This window comes from Alligator sinensis, unplaced genomic scaffold (assembly GCF_000455745.1).
Source record: "Alligator sinensis unplaced genomic scaffold, ASM45574v1 scaffold159_1, whole genome shotgun sequence".
NCBI lineage: Eukaryota > Metazoa > Chordata > Crocodylia > Alligatoridae > Alligator > Alligator sinensis.
The window spans coordinates 980,618-999,489 of NW_005842222.1; the positions used below are offsets into that span (position 1 = coordinate 980,618).

General features: G+C 42.8%; 1 protein-coding gene across 3 annotated transcripts in view; it reads left to right on the forward strand.

Annotated features, from left to right (window-relative positions):
* The window catches only part of CRHBP (corticotropin releasing hormone binding protein), a 12,866-nt gene extending 6,822 nt beyond the window's left edge, over positions 1–6,044 (forward strand). For 2 of the 3 annotated variants that reach the window (XM_025208147.1, XM_025208148.1), the window contains exons 6-8: positions 614–793; positions 3,241–3,358; positions 5,312–6,044. In XM_025208147.1, coding sequence (XP_025063932.1) covers positions 614–793; positions 3,241–3,358; positions 5,312–5,469 — 456 coding nt within the window. In that variant the 3' untranslated portion in view covers positions 5,470–6,044. The remainder of the gene's footprint in view (positions 1–613; positions 794–3,240; positions 3,359–5,311) is intronic. The other variant, XM_006027078.2, reaches the window with a different exon arrangement.
* The last annotated feature ends 12,828 nt before the right edge of the window (positions 6,045–18,872 follow it).

Genomic DNA, 18,872 nt, shown 5'->3' on the forward strand with positions numbered 1-18,872 from the left:
TTTCTGTATTTACTATTATTAATATTGTTAGTATGGACAGTAAAGGCAATATTATTAGTATTCTTATTGACTAATGTGAATATCACTAGTCACAATAAAGGCTAGTAATATCATAAGAAACAAGGAGTCCAGCCACAAAGAGCCTGCAAGTTATATCTGATGCAATGTAAGTAGTAGTAGTGCTAAATAGATAAAAGGTAATGCTTCTGTAAGGTAATTTCTAGGTCTTTGTTTATTTTGTAAATAATTGTAAATAAGAATTTATTTATAATGGATCCAGTCTCGCCCTCCACTCCCCCTTATTTCGATGGAACTAGGGAGGAACTTGATTTTCAGGATGGGCACTTGGGTTGGGAATCTGTGGAAAGATAAGAAGGGAGTACTGGGAGCAGGGCCATGGGGAACCCTGTTAACTGGACCCTTCTGAAGAGCATAATAACCCATTTCGCCCACAGCAGGTATTTACTTAACCCTCTGGTGATTCTGAAAGTCTCTATCCTCCAATCTCCCTATGCCATTTGGCATTGACTATAAACAAAGTTCAAGAAAACTGTAGTGCATCCATCATGGTGTCATTGTTATGGTACATACTGCTGTTCTTTTTCTCAAGTAGAAGGAATGCCTTGAGAGTGGGTTAGTGGTCATGATGCTACTGCACAAACTCCAGGGAGAGATTCCTCCCTCATCCAGACCACTCCTGTTGCAAAATGATATATTCAGGACTGGCGTGGAGGAAAAAAATTGGTCACTTATTGCAACATGTGATAGATCCCCACTGGCCTCGCCAATCCTGGTATGTTGGGTACCCCATCCACTCTGTGACTGAACTGTAATACCTACTCTTGGGGTATAAAGACTTCCTACAAATACCTACCCATAATGAAAACCCTTATGCAGGCTTTGACTCCCCTCGTCCTGCACAGGACTCATGAAAGTTCTTACTGTGGGTTTGCAGGGACAACTATAGAGTAGCTGTAAGCCATTGAGGAGAACAGATGGAGAGACCAGGACTCCAAAATGATAATTATAATCATCTGGTCTGGACTTCTGTAGAAGACAGGCTCTTCTGCCTCCCTGAGTGAATCTTTGTTTGAACTAAAGCCAAAATTGCCAGTGACAGAGAATCCCCCACTACCCTTGTTCAATTATTGAAATAGCTCATCACCCTCACTGTCTCCAATTTAAATCTTGTTAAGGATGGATAGATACCTATACAGCTTTGGGAGCAGGGAGGGAACACAAATAACCTGTATCCAAATGGATAAGAGGGAAGCAGTCCTCTCTGTAGCTCAGCCATGGAGGAACTTAAAGAATGACATGCAACCTGAAGCTTAACAGGTGCAAGGGCACCATGAACACGAGGATCGTGGACCAGGGCAAAAAAAATCCATGCCCTTGGAGACTGGGGCAAGGGACTGAATCCCTTGTCCCAGTAGGAGACCCATCTTGGCTCCTGTGTACAACTATCATGTGCCTGTTTGCATTCTGATAGAAAGAACTTGAGGTGGAGAAGAATTTTAGAAAAGTACACAAGAGAAGGAGAGTGAGCACCAGGGGAGACCAAGAAGTGGAATGGGCTGGGATGGGACAAGTGGAAAGGTGAGAGGAAGTGAGCAGAAAGCTCCTGCAGAGGAGGGGAAATAATATGTGAGAAGGGACATGGGACAACAAGCTGAGGGGCTGGGGAAGGTCTTGGTATATACTTATAAATTTTCTCTTGGAAGAAATTAGTAGGATACTGTGCAGAGATCTTTAGCAACAGAAGAGTTTTAGGGGTAAGTTAAGACTGGAGAATGGGTAGCTGGGATTGTGAGTATGGGTTTCAGTTTAATGGGAGAAGTCAAGTTGCTTAGCTAGGAAGACAGCAGAACTGAAGGAGAGGAGATAATGATTTTGTAATGGAGGAAGTCAACCTGCCCATAGGGCTTCAACCAGAGGCATTCTGCAATGTGAGAACAGGAGCAAAGGAAAAGGATACTGAGGATGAGCCAGGACTTTGGGGATGATCTAGAATGTGCCTTGCAGTGAGAGAAAGGAGTAAGTCTAGGGAGGAGAGTGAGCACAGACAAACCCAAGCACTATGTCAACAGAAGAAAGAGAAGAACAGGCAAAGAGGAGAAGACCGCAGGATGATGAAAAATAATCAGTGCTGACAGACTGGAAGTCATGGAATGGATGAATGAAAGGAGACAGGAAGCCAAGGAGCAGTGAGTGAGATAGAAAGAGGGATTTCCAAAAGGGGAAATTTGGCAACAGAAAGATTGGAGGAGGAGCAGTATTTGGTGAATGCCAGCTCAAGTGAATGGCTGTTTTGGATATAAGAGCTTGTTTGACTCATTAGATTATCCATGACTTTACATCTTGGAGGACCCCACTCAAACCAATAACCATGAGTAACCTTACCTTATTGTCATCCTGACAAGGACTTACATAGCAGTCTCTCACCAAAAGGAAATGTCCCATTTAATCTTGTCTTAAAATTGCTTACGGGATAAACAGAAAACAATTAGGTCTCCTAAGCATGAAAAAACTGTCCTTGCTCAGTCATTATAAACTAGTGGGAAATTATTGTAGGCCCAGTCCCATATAGTTCCATGTCTTTTCCCCACTTTCTCTCACTAAAGTCCCTGTGCCAACAGTAATGTAAGTGTAGGTACAAAAGTGGCTAAAAAACTTAACTACTATCTGTTTAGCATTTAATAGAAGTAGCAAATGAGCCTAATGAATGCCACAAAAGGGGACTGTAGGAGAATCAGTAGGGGAAACAAGCTGAGCACAGCCCTGGCCAGAAGTTGAAGGAGCACCATGGGAGTTGGTGCAAAGTAATTGCTGGCAATTAGCATAAGCACAGAAAAGGAAAGCACTGGTTTTCTTAGAGAAGATGGAAAGATGGTTCCTTGTTCCTCAGCAAAAATGCTCCTCATTTCCAATTCATTTCTCCATTGACTAAACTTTGCTCAGATAGCATACATCAGCACAGCTGTAACAGCCCATTTGTTTAGGAGAGGATGGTTTGCATATACTGTATTCATCTGGCTAGAACCAACATGATCCAAGTCCTTAATTGCATATAATTACCAGTAGCTGCAAAATACATCTACAGCTTTCTTCATACTCTCTTAAGGAAATTAGGCTTGTTAACTTCAGATCACCCACAGGTCCTCCTGACTGCAATACTGTAGGCGACGGTGATATTCTGAAGGTACTTAGCAAATCAGTTTTCCATTTCTGTCTTTATAGAAACCATCAGCAAGCTGCACAGGAGTGGGAGATTTTGTGGAGCTGTTGGGAGGAACTGGATTAGATCCCTCCAAGATGTTCCCTCTAGCTGACCTGTGTCATTCCTTTCATGGCCCTGGTGAGAGCAGCTTCCATTGTCTTCTGTTTACATTTCTGGATGATTAACTAATTCATTAGCAGGAGTACAGTAGAGATCACAAAACTTGAGTTCCGGGTGTCCTCACAAGCTTCACATATAGCAGAACATAGGAATTACAGTTGTTCAGAGTGATATAGGATACCTACAAACTCCTCTCCAGAAAAGCATTAGTCACCATAGTTGTTTTAAAACATGCAGTATTACAGAGATGTTAATAATCAATAAAGACCCCAACAGAAGGATGTAGGTAGAGATCCATGATGAAGTCAAAGCCAGTAAGGCAAATTCTGAGCTGAGTTGGGGTGGAAATCTTTGATATGTCACATAGGATTTCAAAGGCTTCTTGTTTGGCAAGATGAAAGGGCCTTATTTAATACCAGGATTTCAATCCTTTCCTTCATCATTTGGGACCTGAGAGAAGCTCTAAACCACTGCTTCCTAAGGTTTTCAGGTTAGTGACTCCTTATATGAAGACAAAGTTTCACAACCCCTTTATATTTGATTTACAAGAGTGCTGGAGATCACAATAATAAGCCTGTATAATTTATTCGTGTGTGTGTCTGTAAGAGACTGAGAGAGGAATGCTTCGTCTTGAAGGTTAAGGTGGGGTGGGGAGAGTAAGATTTTCTTTGCTTCTGTTTGTAAGGCATTGAAAAGGTTGTTACAACTTCCTCTGACTGTCTTACTGACAACCCGCACCACAGGTTCACGATCCAACATGTGAGAATTGCTGCCTTAAGCTATATCAAAGAGAATAACAAGTCTCAAACAAAATAAATGCCACTGAGCATGTAGTGGTCCTATGAGGTAACAGTGCTGTCAAGGCAGCACCTGAATGCAGCATGAAATCAAGCTACAATTAGAGAGAAAAGCAAATGAAATCATACAATGTTACCTAATCAGAATAAAACAAAATAGTTGGTAGTTTGTGGGGTCAGGGTGCCTCGAGATATAAAGCACTTTGTGAGCTCTTGGGTTGATCTGCAAGGGTTAGTGCCCAATTCTTCCTCAGGTGGCTCATAACAAAGCAATGTTTAGTAACATACTTACCTTTGATCAGGTTTGGAGCTGGTCCTAAGACTACATATTTGGAAAACACAGGTAGAAAAGAGAGAAAGCAGAACAGACTGGAAAGAGCAGTGTGAAGAGACAGGGCTAAATCTTGCAAAGCTTTCTCACTGAAAAACTCCACTGACTTCAGGAGGAACTCTGTGCACCAAGACCTTGCAAGCTGAGACTTGGACTCAGGCAATGAAAAGAAGGGAAGGGAGTGAACTGGGAAAGGGAGAGAAGCAGGCAAAATAAAAAGGAGAAGATACAACAGAAAGCATGAATCAAGGAAATAGAAACAAAAGTAATGGAATTAGGAAGGAAAAGAGGAGGACAAGGGAAAGAAAGGGAAAAATTAACAGTATCAAAGGGGCCAGTTCTGAGAAGATTGAAACCTGATGGATTAGCTTCTGTATGATATGCTGCCATATAGATTCATCTTTCTGTCCTGGAGAACTCAGGCTCATCATAGAAGAGATGTATTTGGGCTCTGATAAAGGGATAGGACAAAGGTATTTATATCAAAGGTTATGTCATTCATTGTGTGGAAGACCTGAGGGAAATGTCTGTATTGCTTTTTCATGGCAGGAAGGTTTATACTAAATCAGTGATGACCAGCGTTTCTAGGTTGTGGACTGGATGAGTGGTGCAGGGTTTCCATGCACAGGTGTCTAGACATAACCTGGGACCAGGCAGGACTGACACATGGCATTAGGGTTAGTAAATGGAACACACTGGGTGATGCATTGCAACCATATTGTTTTTGTTTCTGGATAAGAGTATATACTTTCAGCCACTTTATTTGCAAGCTCTTATATCTATGAGAGATCTGTACTTAGAAATTCCTAACACTAATGTAAAATGCTTTTTTTTATTGATTAGCCCAAATGAAGATTGGCTGTGACAACACTGTACTACGAATGGTTTCCAGTGGCAAACATATCAATCGTGTGACATTCGAGTACTATCAGCTTGACCAGAATGAACTGGAAAATAGAAAGGAGAATAGTATTGAGGAGTTCTGCTTCCCTGGTATTTGAGAAACCAGTCAAAGTATTTTCACACTGCTAGGAAAATAACAGACAAAGTACTTTTATTTTAACCAACTGGTATTATCAAATCTTTCTACTGTGCAAGCATATTTATCTTTTTCACACCAATCAACTACTCTCATGATCAAGCAGGAAGAGACAGACAATGTCTCAAACTTTATATTTACCATGATACTTTTTGCAATATTTAAGTTCATTTATTACATCCAAAATTAATAAGCAGAACAGAAGAACATGTTCCAGATATAACTATTTTTTCAAAAGGAAATAGTTGAAAATCCTTTGTGCAGCTCACTTGAGTACACATGAAAACCAAATCAGTAAAAAGTTAATTTCAAATTAAATCCTTTTATAGCAGGTACAAATACAACAAAAACAGTGGAACTCACTTCAGTTTTATAATAGAAAATCCTGTATTAGTGTGTGTAAAAACTGCTTGTTTATTTATTAATGTAAATGTACTGTTTATTTCTAATGACTTGTTTTTAATAAAATTTATAGCATGGGAACCTTTCCTTACCCAAGTTCAAACATGAATAAAAACATTCAAAGTGTTGGCAAAATGTTACTATGTTGTATTTTTCCAAGAAGCTCTTTAACTCTCTTGTAAGCTTTATATGTCTTGTGCAGTTTTGTTGGAAATGATAACTATGGATTATTAAAGTAACATCATGGGCATCAATTCAGTTTGAAATGTTACCTACACATACACAGATTTGTATGATAAGTTCCAATGGAATACTTAATTAAAAACTTTTAAGTAGCAAAGGTATCAAAGAAGGATGATGCTTCTGATACCTTTGGTACTTAAAGGAAATTTTGAACTTTGATACTTAGAGATAAAGGTAGTTTTGTCCCTGAGCCTTTTCTCACGAATGAGCTGGGATGCCATGCTACGCTTTATATAAATTCAAAGCTCTTTCTGGCCTGAGAAAAATAAGGCACCATCTCAAATGTTTTCCAGGAAGGCTAAAAAGGGCAACAAACCATTCTTTCTCTGACCACCCTATTAACTCTCCATATTGAAGGCCAAGACAGCACTATGTCTGAGATTTTCAGAACAGAGTCCTTAAAATAGGTTCTAAATTGATATAAAGGCACCTAACCAAATGGCTTGAGTCTTCAGTATCTCTGAAAATCAATCCTGTAGTAACCTTTGGGCATCCATCATTGACAACAGGTCTGTAAGTACAGCTAGCTTTCTGGAAGCAGATGGTAACACCTTTATCAGACTGTTATAAAAAACACAGCAAACTTGTAAGTGAATTAGAACTAGCTGAAAAAAATGGGGTTTCAAGCTGACAGGAAGTTTTGTTTTTTCCATATTTTTTTCAGTCCAAATTGGACCAAACCTAAATGTTTGCAAAATTTCCCATGCATTGGGAATTCAAAGAAAATTTTGTCAGCATCACTGAATTGCTGCCGCAGATCCATAGACCCTGGCGGTCTACCCTAGGCTCAGGTTCTCAGCTCTGCAATAGGGAGCTGAAAGTTCTTTCTCCAGCCTTTTGGGCATCTAGGCTCTTTGCTGTGAAGCCAGGAACAAAGCCTTATTTAGAAGGAGGGCACTCGGCATTTTTGACTCGCAGCCAGACTGACCTGGAATAGGGGACTCAGAGGTCCAAAGTTCTGGGATGGACCTGACTAGTGACACAGCCCCAGGATCCCGTGTGTCCAGGATCTTCAGCTTCAAGGGATAGACTCCCTCTGGGCCTCAGTGCACTGTACAAGGGAGAAATCTATCCCATGAATGTCACACTATCATGCTGCATTATCTCAGGATGTAGCACTGGGCAGGGCTGGTGACTGTCACGACCCAGTGATTTTTTGTGCCTCGGCACTATGGAATTTCCTGGCCACATGAGAGCTCCTTTGCACAGCAGAGTGTTCTGCTGCAATTAAGAGCCTGCGTGCAGGAGAGTTCCCACCAATTTGCAGTTTCCTTTGCAGGATGCATTTCTTCTTTGCAGCACAGAGATGCACAGTGCAAAGAGTTCCTGCTATTCGGATGCAAATTTGTGCCCCGTTATTGGCCAGTGCTAAATTATTCACACATGGCGGCTAGTAATTGGCTCGCTGGCCGTTTAAAATTCCGCGCGACTTCCGCCCAAGTCGAAGAGCTTTGAGCACGCTGCAGAGTGTCTCTGAAGTTATCTGACTTGCGGCTGCCGATCGATAGACTGATCACCTATCGATCTTTCTTCCCGTCACCGACTTCGAATTGCGGACGGATTGACTGGCTTGGGCCCCGCCAGCTGGAACAACTCGTGTGGTTGTTCCGACGACCGGACCACCTGCGTCGTGATTGCAAGCGGCGTGAGTAAAGTTTTTTACAACCAATAAGTTGTGTCTGCCTCTCCATTCACCAGCCCGCCCTGACGTACGAGCGTAACTCGAGTCGGCCCTGGCCGTCCGAGACAGTGACAACACTGGGACTACCAGTAATATGTCCCACCTAAGAGCACCTTCAAGCAGGCTGCCATGCTAAGGGAAAAATAAAGGTTTCATTCCCCTTCTCCTCCCCTTCTCCCTGCCATAATTACTCCAGTCGGAGTTGCAAGAGGAATAGCACTAAGTCTTGAATTCATGCCAGATTATAGATAATAGATAAGCCAGCTACTTGCACATATATAACAAACTAACTTGACATCAAAAAGGAATGGGGAGTTGTTGTAAGGAGCTGCTTTCCTGTGCCAAGGAAAGAAAGGGGAGCTTCCCATCTAGGTGATGGAGGATTTTTCTTCCTGCCTCAAAACATACTGCATCAGCACTGCTGCATATTTTAGTGGTAGATTTTTCATTTCCCAGTGGGGCCGAGTACCCATTTTGCAGGTCCTAATAGGATTTAAAACAGCAATACTTCTCCTAGGAAAACTATTTAAAATAATTTTTAGAGTTTAAAATGTGGTTGGAATTTTCACCTTCTGAGGCAAACACAGTTGGGTTCCAGGCATGAAAGAAACCTGAGTTTATAGGTGGGGTATATGAAAAACAGCTCTCTACAACAGTGCTGTCTATAGCAGTTTGTTTGTGCATTGTGCATACAGCATAGGTTTCACTGGCTTTCGTTAGAATTAACCACAAAGTTCACTTTTCACTTCACCATTCAAAATTACCAGCATGGCTTTAGATAACTGTATTTTTCAGATAGCTCTCCACCAAGTAGTATAACAATGGCTGGGCAAATGGGACACAAGCCCTGGGTTCTGCCTACGCGGGGAGCACTCAATCTCCCGTCCCTCTCCACACACCCTGCACTTCCCCTGAAGTACTTTTGACTCATTCTGGCAATAGTGGGGATAGAACAGCAGGAATAGTACATAATGTAAGGGCAGCAACCTGGGAGTCTCTGCTGTGCAGATCAGAGGTGTCACCTCCTTTTTTGCTACCAAAAATCAGCATTGTTGATTGCTCAATATGTTACCTCCTTTTTTTTGCCACTGATATTTCCCTAGTCCCCACCCCTGCTCCATGAATCACTACCATTGCCCAGAACATAGTTTTGGCTAGTTCCACATCTGTCTGTCTACATTGATGCTTATTTGCAAAAACAACTAGCCATTCTTTGTGCTGCAGGTGGGACTCTACTTCCTACGAAAACGTAATACTCACTTAGACCTACACACCAGTATCTATTGCAGCCCTAATAATTTTGGGTGTTACAAGAGTTGCATCCATTGCAAGAAGTCAACACTGTTACATCAGGTGCCGCAAAAAATTTAATTGGTGCCAGACAAGTAAACTCAAAGTTGGCATAAGCCAAGGTATTCAGATCTGTATGAAAGAACAAGTATCTCTGTATCTCTGGAAAGAGAAGCAGCCAAAAAAATTGTGAAACAAAAAGCACTGTGAGGCAAAAAGAAATATGTAGATCAACGGGAAACTTTTCAGGCTCAAGGCCCCTTCATAACTTTCCTGAATTTTGTGGCACACCAGTTGAGAACAACTGGCCTAATACAGCAAGCATTTGACCAGAATACAGTGTATTTAGGATTTTATCCTGTTTCCATTTGTTGTCACAGATATAGATTAAATAAAAGAAGGAATAAACTAAAAACTATTGGCAGGGCTGATGCCACTTCAAAGGATGCCAAACCAAGGAGTAACCCAGCATCCCAAACACGTAACTGGTTATTTCTGTGCCTTGAACAGGGAAGGGAGAATGGATGAGAGATTGAGAAGGTGACTGTGCTGAGCATAGGAGAACAGGGGGAGAAGGGTGTTCAGGCAGAGTCTTACCTGCAGTGGCATGGCCTCATCCAGGGCTGGAGGCTCTCACCCTCTACTGCCTTAACCCTCTTACAGCTGCCACCAATCTTCATGTAGATCATGGCTATAAAGACCTTAATTTGGCTGTGCAAGTGTTAAAGTAGTGGCTGGCCCCCCACGGGGGGGGGGGGGGGGGGGGGGGGGGGGGCGGTGCAGGTGTAAAAGTGGTGGCTGCCACACAGTGGGGGGCGGGGGGGGAGGAGGGGAGCAAGGCATCCCCACTTCATAGCACCCCTGAAAGGAGCTTATAGAACCCTGGTTGACAGCCATTGATGTAGACCATGCCCCAAAGCAGTTGCTGAAAGAGGCAATGTTGAGTTTCAGGTGTTTATGTAGGGTTCTTGCAGGTTTACACAACCTGGATGGCCTGTTAAGGACAAATGAGTCAAGACTTTAACAACAGAAAACAGAACATGAGCGAAGTGCAAAACAAAACAAAAAAGTTGACTTTTTGGTAAAGAAAGTAAACACCTGGAAATAGTCTAGCATTCCACAAACAAAGAAATGAAACATACAATTTATAAAGGAGCCTGGGAAAATTATAAATGAAGACCTGAGTTAAGGGTTTAACCCAGATACTGGAGTAAAACAAAAGGTATTTTCCTCATCTTTCCTGTTTGGCATTACCATGGAGTTCATTATGAGAAGTAGTATAGAGTGCATAATACAGGAAGTGCTCGGCTTAACAAATTCTAAACTAGAAGTTTTAGATCTTGCTGACAACATAGTTCCTCTAAGTAATAACTCAGAAATGATCAAAAGACTGTTTAGCTAATCACAAAAAACAGGGTTAAAAACCAATTACAGAAAAAAACCCAACAAATCTAATGAGAATTCAAGCAAAAGCATGACTTTAGATAGCAAAAAAATAAAATAAATGAGTTAATTCACTCTGACAATAATGTGCAAACCAATGGGGATATCTAGAAGCTAACAATGTCATGAATTAGAAAAGTGACAGCTGCCATCACCATCTTAAACAAGATTTGCTCAATGAAAACTAAAGCTTAAAGACCAAGCTATGAAGCTTCAACTCAAATGTTTTTCCCACTTTCACAAATGGAGATGAAAGCTATGACATCTCTAAATACCTTTTAAAGCAAATGCCTCAGAAACATACTAGGTACTAAATGGAACAAATTTTATAACATGTCACAAAATTAATTAGGAAGTTCAATGGCACTTCATCTCTAAAGTTATCCAGAAAAGAAGATGGAGGTGTTTGGGACATGCATTGGGAATGAAGCATCCGTGCCTGTTACTTTAAGAAGGGAGGGGGCTCTGGAAGGAGCTGAGTCGGCAGGCAAGGGAACACCTGACCAGGAAGGGGCGGGGCTTAACCAGAGATAAGCTCAGGGCCAGACTGGGAGGCAGGCAGTCTCATCCTGGCTACTGGCATGGAAGGGGCTCCTGAGCAAGTAGTAGACAGAGGTTCTGCATTCCCAGGGGTTACGAGAAGGTAGCTATAGAGCTGAGATGGGGGCTGGTGGTCTAGGGATTGAGATGAAGGCTGCTGGTGGTCTCAACAGGCCTGGCAGCAGGGCCAGTGGCTTGGGAATAGAGTGGAGATGGGAACAAAGAAGGTCTGGTGCCCATGGGAGAGGAGGAGGATCTGGTGCCCAGGAGTCACTAGGTATCTAGATGTAACCGGAATGGGTGAAGTGCCCAGGTATGGGCAAACAGAGGCAGTGGCCTGAGCCCAGGAGTGGGCCAGGAAGGCTGATGGCACAAGAGACTGTAGGTCTCAGCATAGGCCTAGGAGTGGTATTAACTGATAACCTCTGTGAGGCATTGGCATGGCTGGACGCACATAATAAGCACTTAAGGTACTGAGTAGTGACACTTCACTTTCCAAGGATCAAATAACAACCAGGTGTGACAGATGAGGTAAAGGGGAGCAAGCCTGAGAAATGAGGGTAGATCATAGGCCAAGCAGCCACCAAGGGGCATTGTGGCCATCCCTGGGACAAGCGCTTTGCTACAAATGGCAAGCAATTAAGCACACAATGGGAACTGACTGAAAAAAATATATTTTGTCAATCAGTATAGGCCTTAACAATATACAGAACATGGAAAAATAGCCAAGGATAATCAGGGATTGCAGAGCCTTGTTTATGCCCTGGCTGGCATGAGAGAAACTTGGACTTAGAGACTGGTTGTTATTTAAAAACAAACAAAACTCCTGTAGAAATGTTTTTAAAAGTTAGAACTGCCACCTCTTTTTTTTTTCTGGGAGGTAGCTGAAGGGGTTGGGGGCAGGAGGCAGGTTGGGAAGAAAAGAAGAAGAAAGGTGGAGATGAGAAGAAATTAGGACACCAGCATTCTCAAATCTGAGCCTCTTTCATTATAATAAAACTTTGACATTATCAGTCTGCCCCATAATTCTGCCTTTGATCTATTTATTTGTTCCCAAAATTAGGTCCTTCACTCTTAATAATATTGGCCAATGTGTGATTGGTCAGCTTTTCAAAGGATGCAGAGAGTCACAACAGCACTTAAATGATATTTTTTTTTTCAAAGAGTACATAATCACCCTGTTAAAAAGTAGGGTGAATTTAGCTGTGATAATTGCAATGCAATGAAAAGAACTGTGCTCAGAACAAGTACCTTCATTCTGACTGGGAGTCTAAATAGCATTTAAATTGTTTTTAAAATGCTTTATTTCTAACTAAATGCAATACTAACATTAAGCCTATGGAACGGTGCCTTTCATTTTACTTGATCAAGGGTCAATTACATGCAAGACTTTATAATAGAGAAATAGCACTGTGTTTCCAAAAGATGAACAAAGTGCTAGATAGCCAAAACAGCTTGCTAGACTGAGAATCTTTAGTTTCTAAAGACTTTAAATTGCATCTTAACCAGAACAATATGACTGAAGTGAATGTTTAAAGCAGACTTTATTCTACCTAATGGACTCTGTAGTCTTTTTATGGATGGGGGATTCATGCCAGTGAGCCCCATTCTTGTTAACTGGAGAGAGCCAGTGAGATGAATCAGTGTTTCAGAGCATTGAAAGAAATGTTGTTGTCCTCCATGGACTCAAAATATCATACAACCTCTTAGCTTCTCAGTACTGAGCACAAACTAAATTATACTTCAAGGAGGTGATTCATTATCATCATTTTTATTTAGAGGCTCATTACTTCTCATATCTGAGTAACTTTCTTATTGATAAATTGACATGCTTTCCACTCTTTCTCACTTTGTCTTTGCTTCTTATCTTTAAAAATCTGTGACAGCTAATCACAGCAACTCTGGATTATATTCGCATATCATTTCCTATGAAAGGAAATGCAGTATATACACGTGAGTCACTACAAAATGAAAAGTTTTCATTATCTGATGTTTCAAACATAATTGGTATTCATGGTACCATGCTGCCTGAAATTTCCATCAAACAACCATTTCCAGTATTGACTAATTGTATAATATTCCCCCTCAGCTATAAACTAAGTAGCTTTCTAACCAAAACTAGCTTTGTTTCTGTAATAGAGACACTAGCCTCTTCATTAGACAGACTCAGATTTAGCTTTTTTGAGTGGGCCTGTGAAATAACTTCATGTTTTGGAGCCTGTTGTTTACAGAACGTGCCACCAGGATCAGCCAAGCCCGAGCCTCACTTCTAAATGTAGCTTGGTTCTTACATAAATATGTGATACTGCCAACCCCGCGTAGTTCAGAATTTAGAAGATTTTTTAAAATGTCATTTCTGTTACTGTGATTATTTAATTTTTTGAACTCCTAATACATACGGGTATTCTGGGTTCCAAGTTCATGAAATGTATTTGAAAAAAAATGCAGTTCCTTGCATGAACAACATGTGCCCCTGGAGGCTTGGGGGGGGAGGGGCACGGCAACTGCGTGAAGGCAGCAGCAGTGGTGGCAACAGTGAGAGTGTGGTGGCGGCAAGCTCCTGCAGGCAGCTGCAGCGGTATCGGGGGTGGAGGGGTATGGTGAGCACCGACCAGTCGTTGGCAACCACCTGCGGTGCCAGTGGTGAGGGGAGGGGGTGAGTGGCAACTGCCAGCAGCATCGGCGGTGCTTCTTTCAGGGGGTGCACTGTAAATCTGAGGGTGCATGTACACCTGTGTGTACCTCCTACGCAATGCCAATGGTTCCTTGTGCCCTGAATTTTCCCCTAATCATTGATTTCCCTCTACCTTGCATGCTCTAACATAATGAGGACCAACCTTTTTTTGTAGGTGTGCCAAAAATTAGTCCTTCACCCTCCCCAAATGCCATTCTGAGGCTCTGCTTTCTGCTCCCTGACCTGTACTTCCTGCCTGATGTTGCTTTGCTTTTTTGCTTCCTGCCCTATCTGCTGCTGTATTACATGACCCATCCCTACTCTTCCATGTGCCATGCACAGAGGCTGCCTATGCCACAAGCTGGCTACCCTGTGCTCTAATAGACCCTGCTGGAAGGAGCCAACAGCTACCACCCCTCTAGCTTTTAAAGGGCGAGGTTAAATGCACCTTCTATCTGCATTAATGCCAACCTCAAGAAGGGGGCAGTTGTGCCGGGCTAACTGTAGGGCTTTGTCCTGCTTCAAACTCATATGGGGATCCTGGTATCAGAGTCAGCTGTTCCAGTTATTTTGTTCCACAGCTGCATCTGGTGAGCAAAGGAAGAAAATGAATACAGCTTGGGTGTTTTCTAACAAGATCTGTCCCACTCCAACTCTCTGGTGGGAGGTATTCAGGGCCACTTGGACCTCCCCCACAGACTGCTCATCAAGTGTGGAGACCAGCTGGTTTTGATGAGTCTGTGCCTACTCGCTGACATTTCATAGAGCTATGGACAGAAAGGGCTACTGGGTCGTGTAATCTGGCCTGAATGCCATGGACCCCTAAATTTCACTCAGTTACTCCAAAACAGAGCCCATTCTATTCTTGAATGCAGTGTAATTTATGCAAAGAACGCTGTCAAAATAAATTTACTAGAGACTCACTTGGGTCTCAGATGCTGGAGGTTGTTAAATCACACAGTAGACTTTTCCCCCCAGTGGTGGTACATACTAGCTCACTGTCCTGCTCTGTAGAGTTGGACTGTCTCCTAAACTGGAAACAGTGTACTGTAACTATTTCTGCATAATAACTGGTGGGAGTGGGGAAGCTAATTGGCACTGTTACTTATTAGTTTCAATAAACCTACCCGAAATGCCACATGAGTACATCTATACTGCTTCCTGTTTTGGAGCTAGCCTGCCCAGAGCTGTCATGCTTGAGGTGTTACCCCCTGTTGCAGTCTTAATCAAATGTCTAAACCAGGATTAGACTGCAGAAATTCTTTGCTGTTTGAAGCAGAGAAGTCAGTTCTCTGGGACTTGCAGCTTATCTGGAGGCAGCCTACGTGGAAATGACTGCGGCTGCTGATTGAGCTGGGGATCTCCTGGAAACTGGGGGACTTCTGACTGTGGACTTATTTTACAGATCTTAAAACTCCTTAAAGATAAGGAGTTGGGTGGGGAAAGATTTACACCCATGGACCTCCTAGAAACTTAATGATTAACTTCCATTGTGGGGGTCACTTTAAAATGCCAAATGAAAGCTGTCCTTTTTTGGCAGCAGGGAAAGGTGATTTTTCTTCTAAAAGAATGAAATCCAGAGCAATGATTCAAGTAAGTAAATAACAGGAAGGAGGAAGTCTCATCATGATGCCAGCACAGGTGGAGGAGTACTGTTATCCTAGCCCATATTCAGAAGACGAGATCTACTGCTTCAGCTGCTCTTTAACAACTTGAAGTTAAGTTCATGGAGCCACAACTGTGAGTTTTGTGGACCCAAAAGACCTGTTTTTGCAGTTTCAGAAGCTTTTACATTTAACACAGTAACTTCTTCATGCAACTTTTCAAAATACAAATAGTAATTAGATTCTTAATTTCATCAGAATTTGATTCCTGAGATATTTTGTTTAAAAAAGAATTTCAACCAATAGCATGTGTTGGTTAACCAATAGCTCTGGGTTGTGTTAATATTTCTTCTAATGTTTGTAACATAGGTGAAATTGAAGTTGTTTGCTTTTGATTTTGTTCCCCTCACTCAAAACATGTGTCTAGTCATTAATTGCCCCTTCCCTCAGCTTAATTTCCCTCTAGTTGAGAACTCACTCTAGCACCCCCAGCTTCTGGCCTGAGCCACTGCAGGCATAAGCCTGCATTTCTGGAATCAAAAGTGAATGTCTATTCACTTGCAAATTGGTTCAATCTATGCAGGTTAGGTTCAATGAATTCAGGCTCTAGCTTTTTGAATGTTTGTCCCTAGCCATAATGTTTGGACATCCATGACTACAACATCACTCTAATGCTGCAATCTGCATTACAAATTATTTTTCTAAAATGTGAGCTAAATTACAGCCAAAATCACTTCTGTGATTCAAATGAAAAAGACCAAAAATATGTTTGAAAAATATGTTTGAATTTGAAGGCTTTAAGCATAGATACCTAAGTCAGGCAAGGTTCTCTGGGTGAATATATCTTTTCTTAGACCAACTTAAATAGTTTGAAAAATTTTTTTTAGCAAGCTTTCAGGTTTAAAAACCCTTTGTCAGGCTGTAAGTCTCTGCAGTTGGTGTGCGCTCTTCCTGGATGGAATGAATAGTAAAGCAGCCAGAGGCTGGGCTGGTATGCATGTAAGACAGGCAGTCAGTGAAGATGTAAATTGAGGAGTCAGTGGGTGAGAGACAGGCTGGGTATGGGGGAAAAGGGGAATGAATGTAGCTGGTAAATAGTGGAGAGGTACCTGGGGAGTCAGATGTCAGGCAGGTTATAATGTGTCATAAATCCAATGTCTATATTTAGTCCATGATTTGTTGTATCCAGGAGGTTGATGAAGTGAAGTTCATAGGCTCGTCTCTGAGAAGTGTTTTGTAAATTTCCTTTGAGCGTTAGAACTGAGAGAGTGGAGAGAAAGTGGTTTTCTTGTGAGAAATGTGCCCCCACAGATAATTGGGTCTTTGATAGATTTCTGGTGCGCATTCATTCTGGTATGCAGTTGTTGTTTGGTCTTGGGTACCTCAGGTACCTAAGGTGCATTCAAACATTACTGGTTAGAAATTAGCATCTAGCCTTAAATCCAAGAGTAGGAATGATCTCAACATCTTAGATTTAGGCTTCAGTAAATATACAATCCCACAGCAAGAAAAGAAAAAGCCCTTTAAAACAGAAATTAATATCTTGAAAATGGGCTGGATGGAAGAATACAACAGTAGTTTAAACAAAAGAGGATTAAACACAACTACTGTCTGTGCATAATAACTGCTTTTCATTTGGTGTGTTCAAGGTTTTATTGGCCATTTTATAAACCAGAAGACAGCCCAAGAATTTGCTGTAGGACTTGCAGAGATTGTTTACATACAGATACTAGATAAGCCTTGTTTCATTCCAAACTTGTTTCATTTACAAAGACCACAGGTTCATTTTATTAAAACCTGGCATCCTTACTAGGCAAAGGAGATAGATAATATGAGTTCATAATCCTTTCATAATTTAATTAAAGCAGTTTAATCCTCTTTCACTTCAACCACTTATCACAATTAATTCTGTGACAAAGCAAAATGAAAAAAAAAAGTTGAACAATTAGAGCAGTGGTCTCCAACCTTTTTAAGGTGAAGATCAGTTTTTGAAGTAAAGGGCAACCCAGGATCTATCATGCCCCATCCCCACCTCCTGCCTTGCCTGACCTACTGGGCTGGGGGTGGGTGGGGAGGGGGGCAGATAGAGGTCACCGCTGCATAGGCGAAGGGAAAAAAATTATTTGGGTGATCTGGGGAGGAGAGGGGAGGGGGAGGGATCAAGGCCCCAGCAGTGAGGGAGGGAGCAGGGCACAGACAAGGCCCACTCACTTCAGCCCAAAGCTGCAGCCTGCCCTCACCCCAAGTGCAGATCCCAGGCACATGGCCCCCATGCCTCCCGGGGTGTGTGCAGTGGTGGAAGCCAGGCCCCCTGGATGAGCAGCTCATGGCTCAGTCCCATGCCCTGTCCTGGCTGTACAGTGCCTGCCCCTGCCCCATGGCCCCATGGTGAGGGAGCAAGGGAATGGGCAGGGGTAGGGTTGAGTGCAGCCTCGGCCAGGCCAGGGAAGGTCCAGAGCCTGGGCAACTCATCCAGGTGTGTGGGGGCGGGGGAGGGGGCTCCTGCCACTGCACACACCCCAGTGGAGGCCTGGAGGGCATGTGCCCCCCCCAGTCTGTGCATGGGACAGAGGTAGCTACCGCTGCATGCTGGGCTTTGAACCCCAAGCCCCATGCACAGGTTGGGGGGGGCACATGCCCCTCTGGGCCTCTGCTGGGGTGTGTACAGCGGTGAGAGCCCCCCACTTGCCTGGACTCCAACTCCAACCTTCCTCTGGCCCAGCCACGGTCCCACTCACCTGGTGGCAGGGGGCATGGCAGGGTGTCAAGGGGTTCATCCCACTCACCTGGCCTGGCCCCAGTGGCAGGGAGGGCAGCTCAGGCTACCCACATGCATCCTACCACCATCCTGCTGCTCCCCACATGCGTCCTGCCATTTCCAACCACGGAGCCTCTGACAGTTGATCTCAGTCTTGGGGGCGCTGAGCCCCACCCCAGACTGAGATCAACTGTCAAAGGCTCTGGGATCGACCCCAAATCCCCCAAATAATCAGGATCAACCAGTTGGTGACCACTGAATTAGAGGAACTCCATGGTTATCAGTCATACTTTAACTTTTCTTCTTCCTTTTGGGGATGTGTTTAGACAGTTCCTTATTGCATAAAATGTTTCAGGTGTCAGAGCTATAGTGTTAGTTTTTTTTACATTCAAGTTTAACTATGTGGTGGCAGAGTGGTGAATTCAGTTGCAGAAGAACTATTTCCAGTAAGTAGAACTGTGGACCTCGCCATTCTATCAAAATGAGATTTAGAAAAATGGGCTCGGGGAACAGGAAGAAATGAGATCTTGAAATAGACAGGCATTAAGTAAATTCCGCAAACCTCCCAGAAATATTATCTACCACCAAAATATTGTGCAATATCTCAGTGGAGTTTAAGAAGAACATCCCAGTGGAACTTGAGGTATCAAGGTATCACTCTCTTACATCGGGACGTGTCTCCCTCCAACTGTGATTATAATTTGTAACCACTCTGAAGTCCATGTACTTA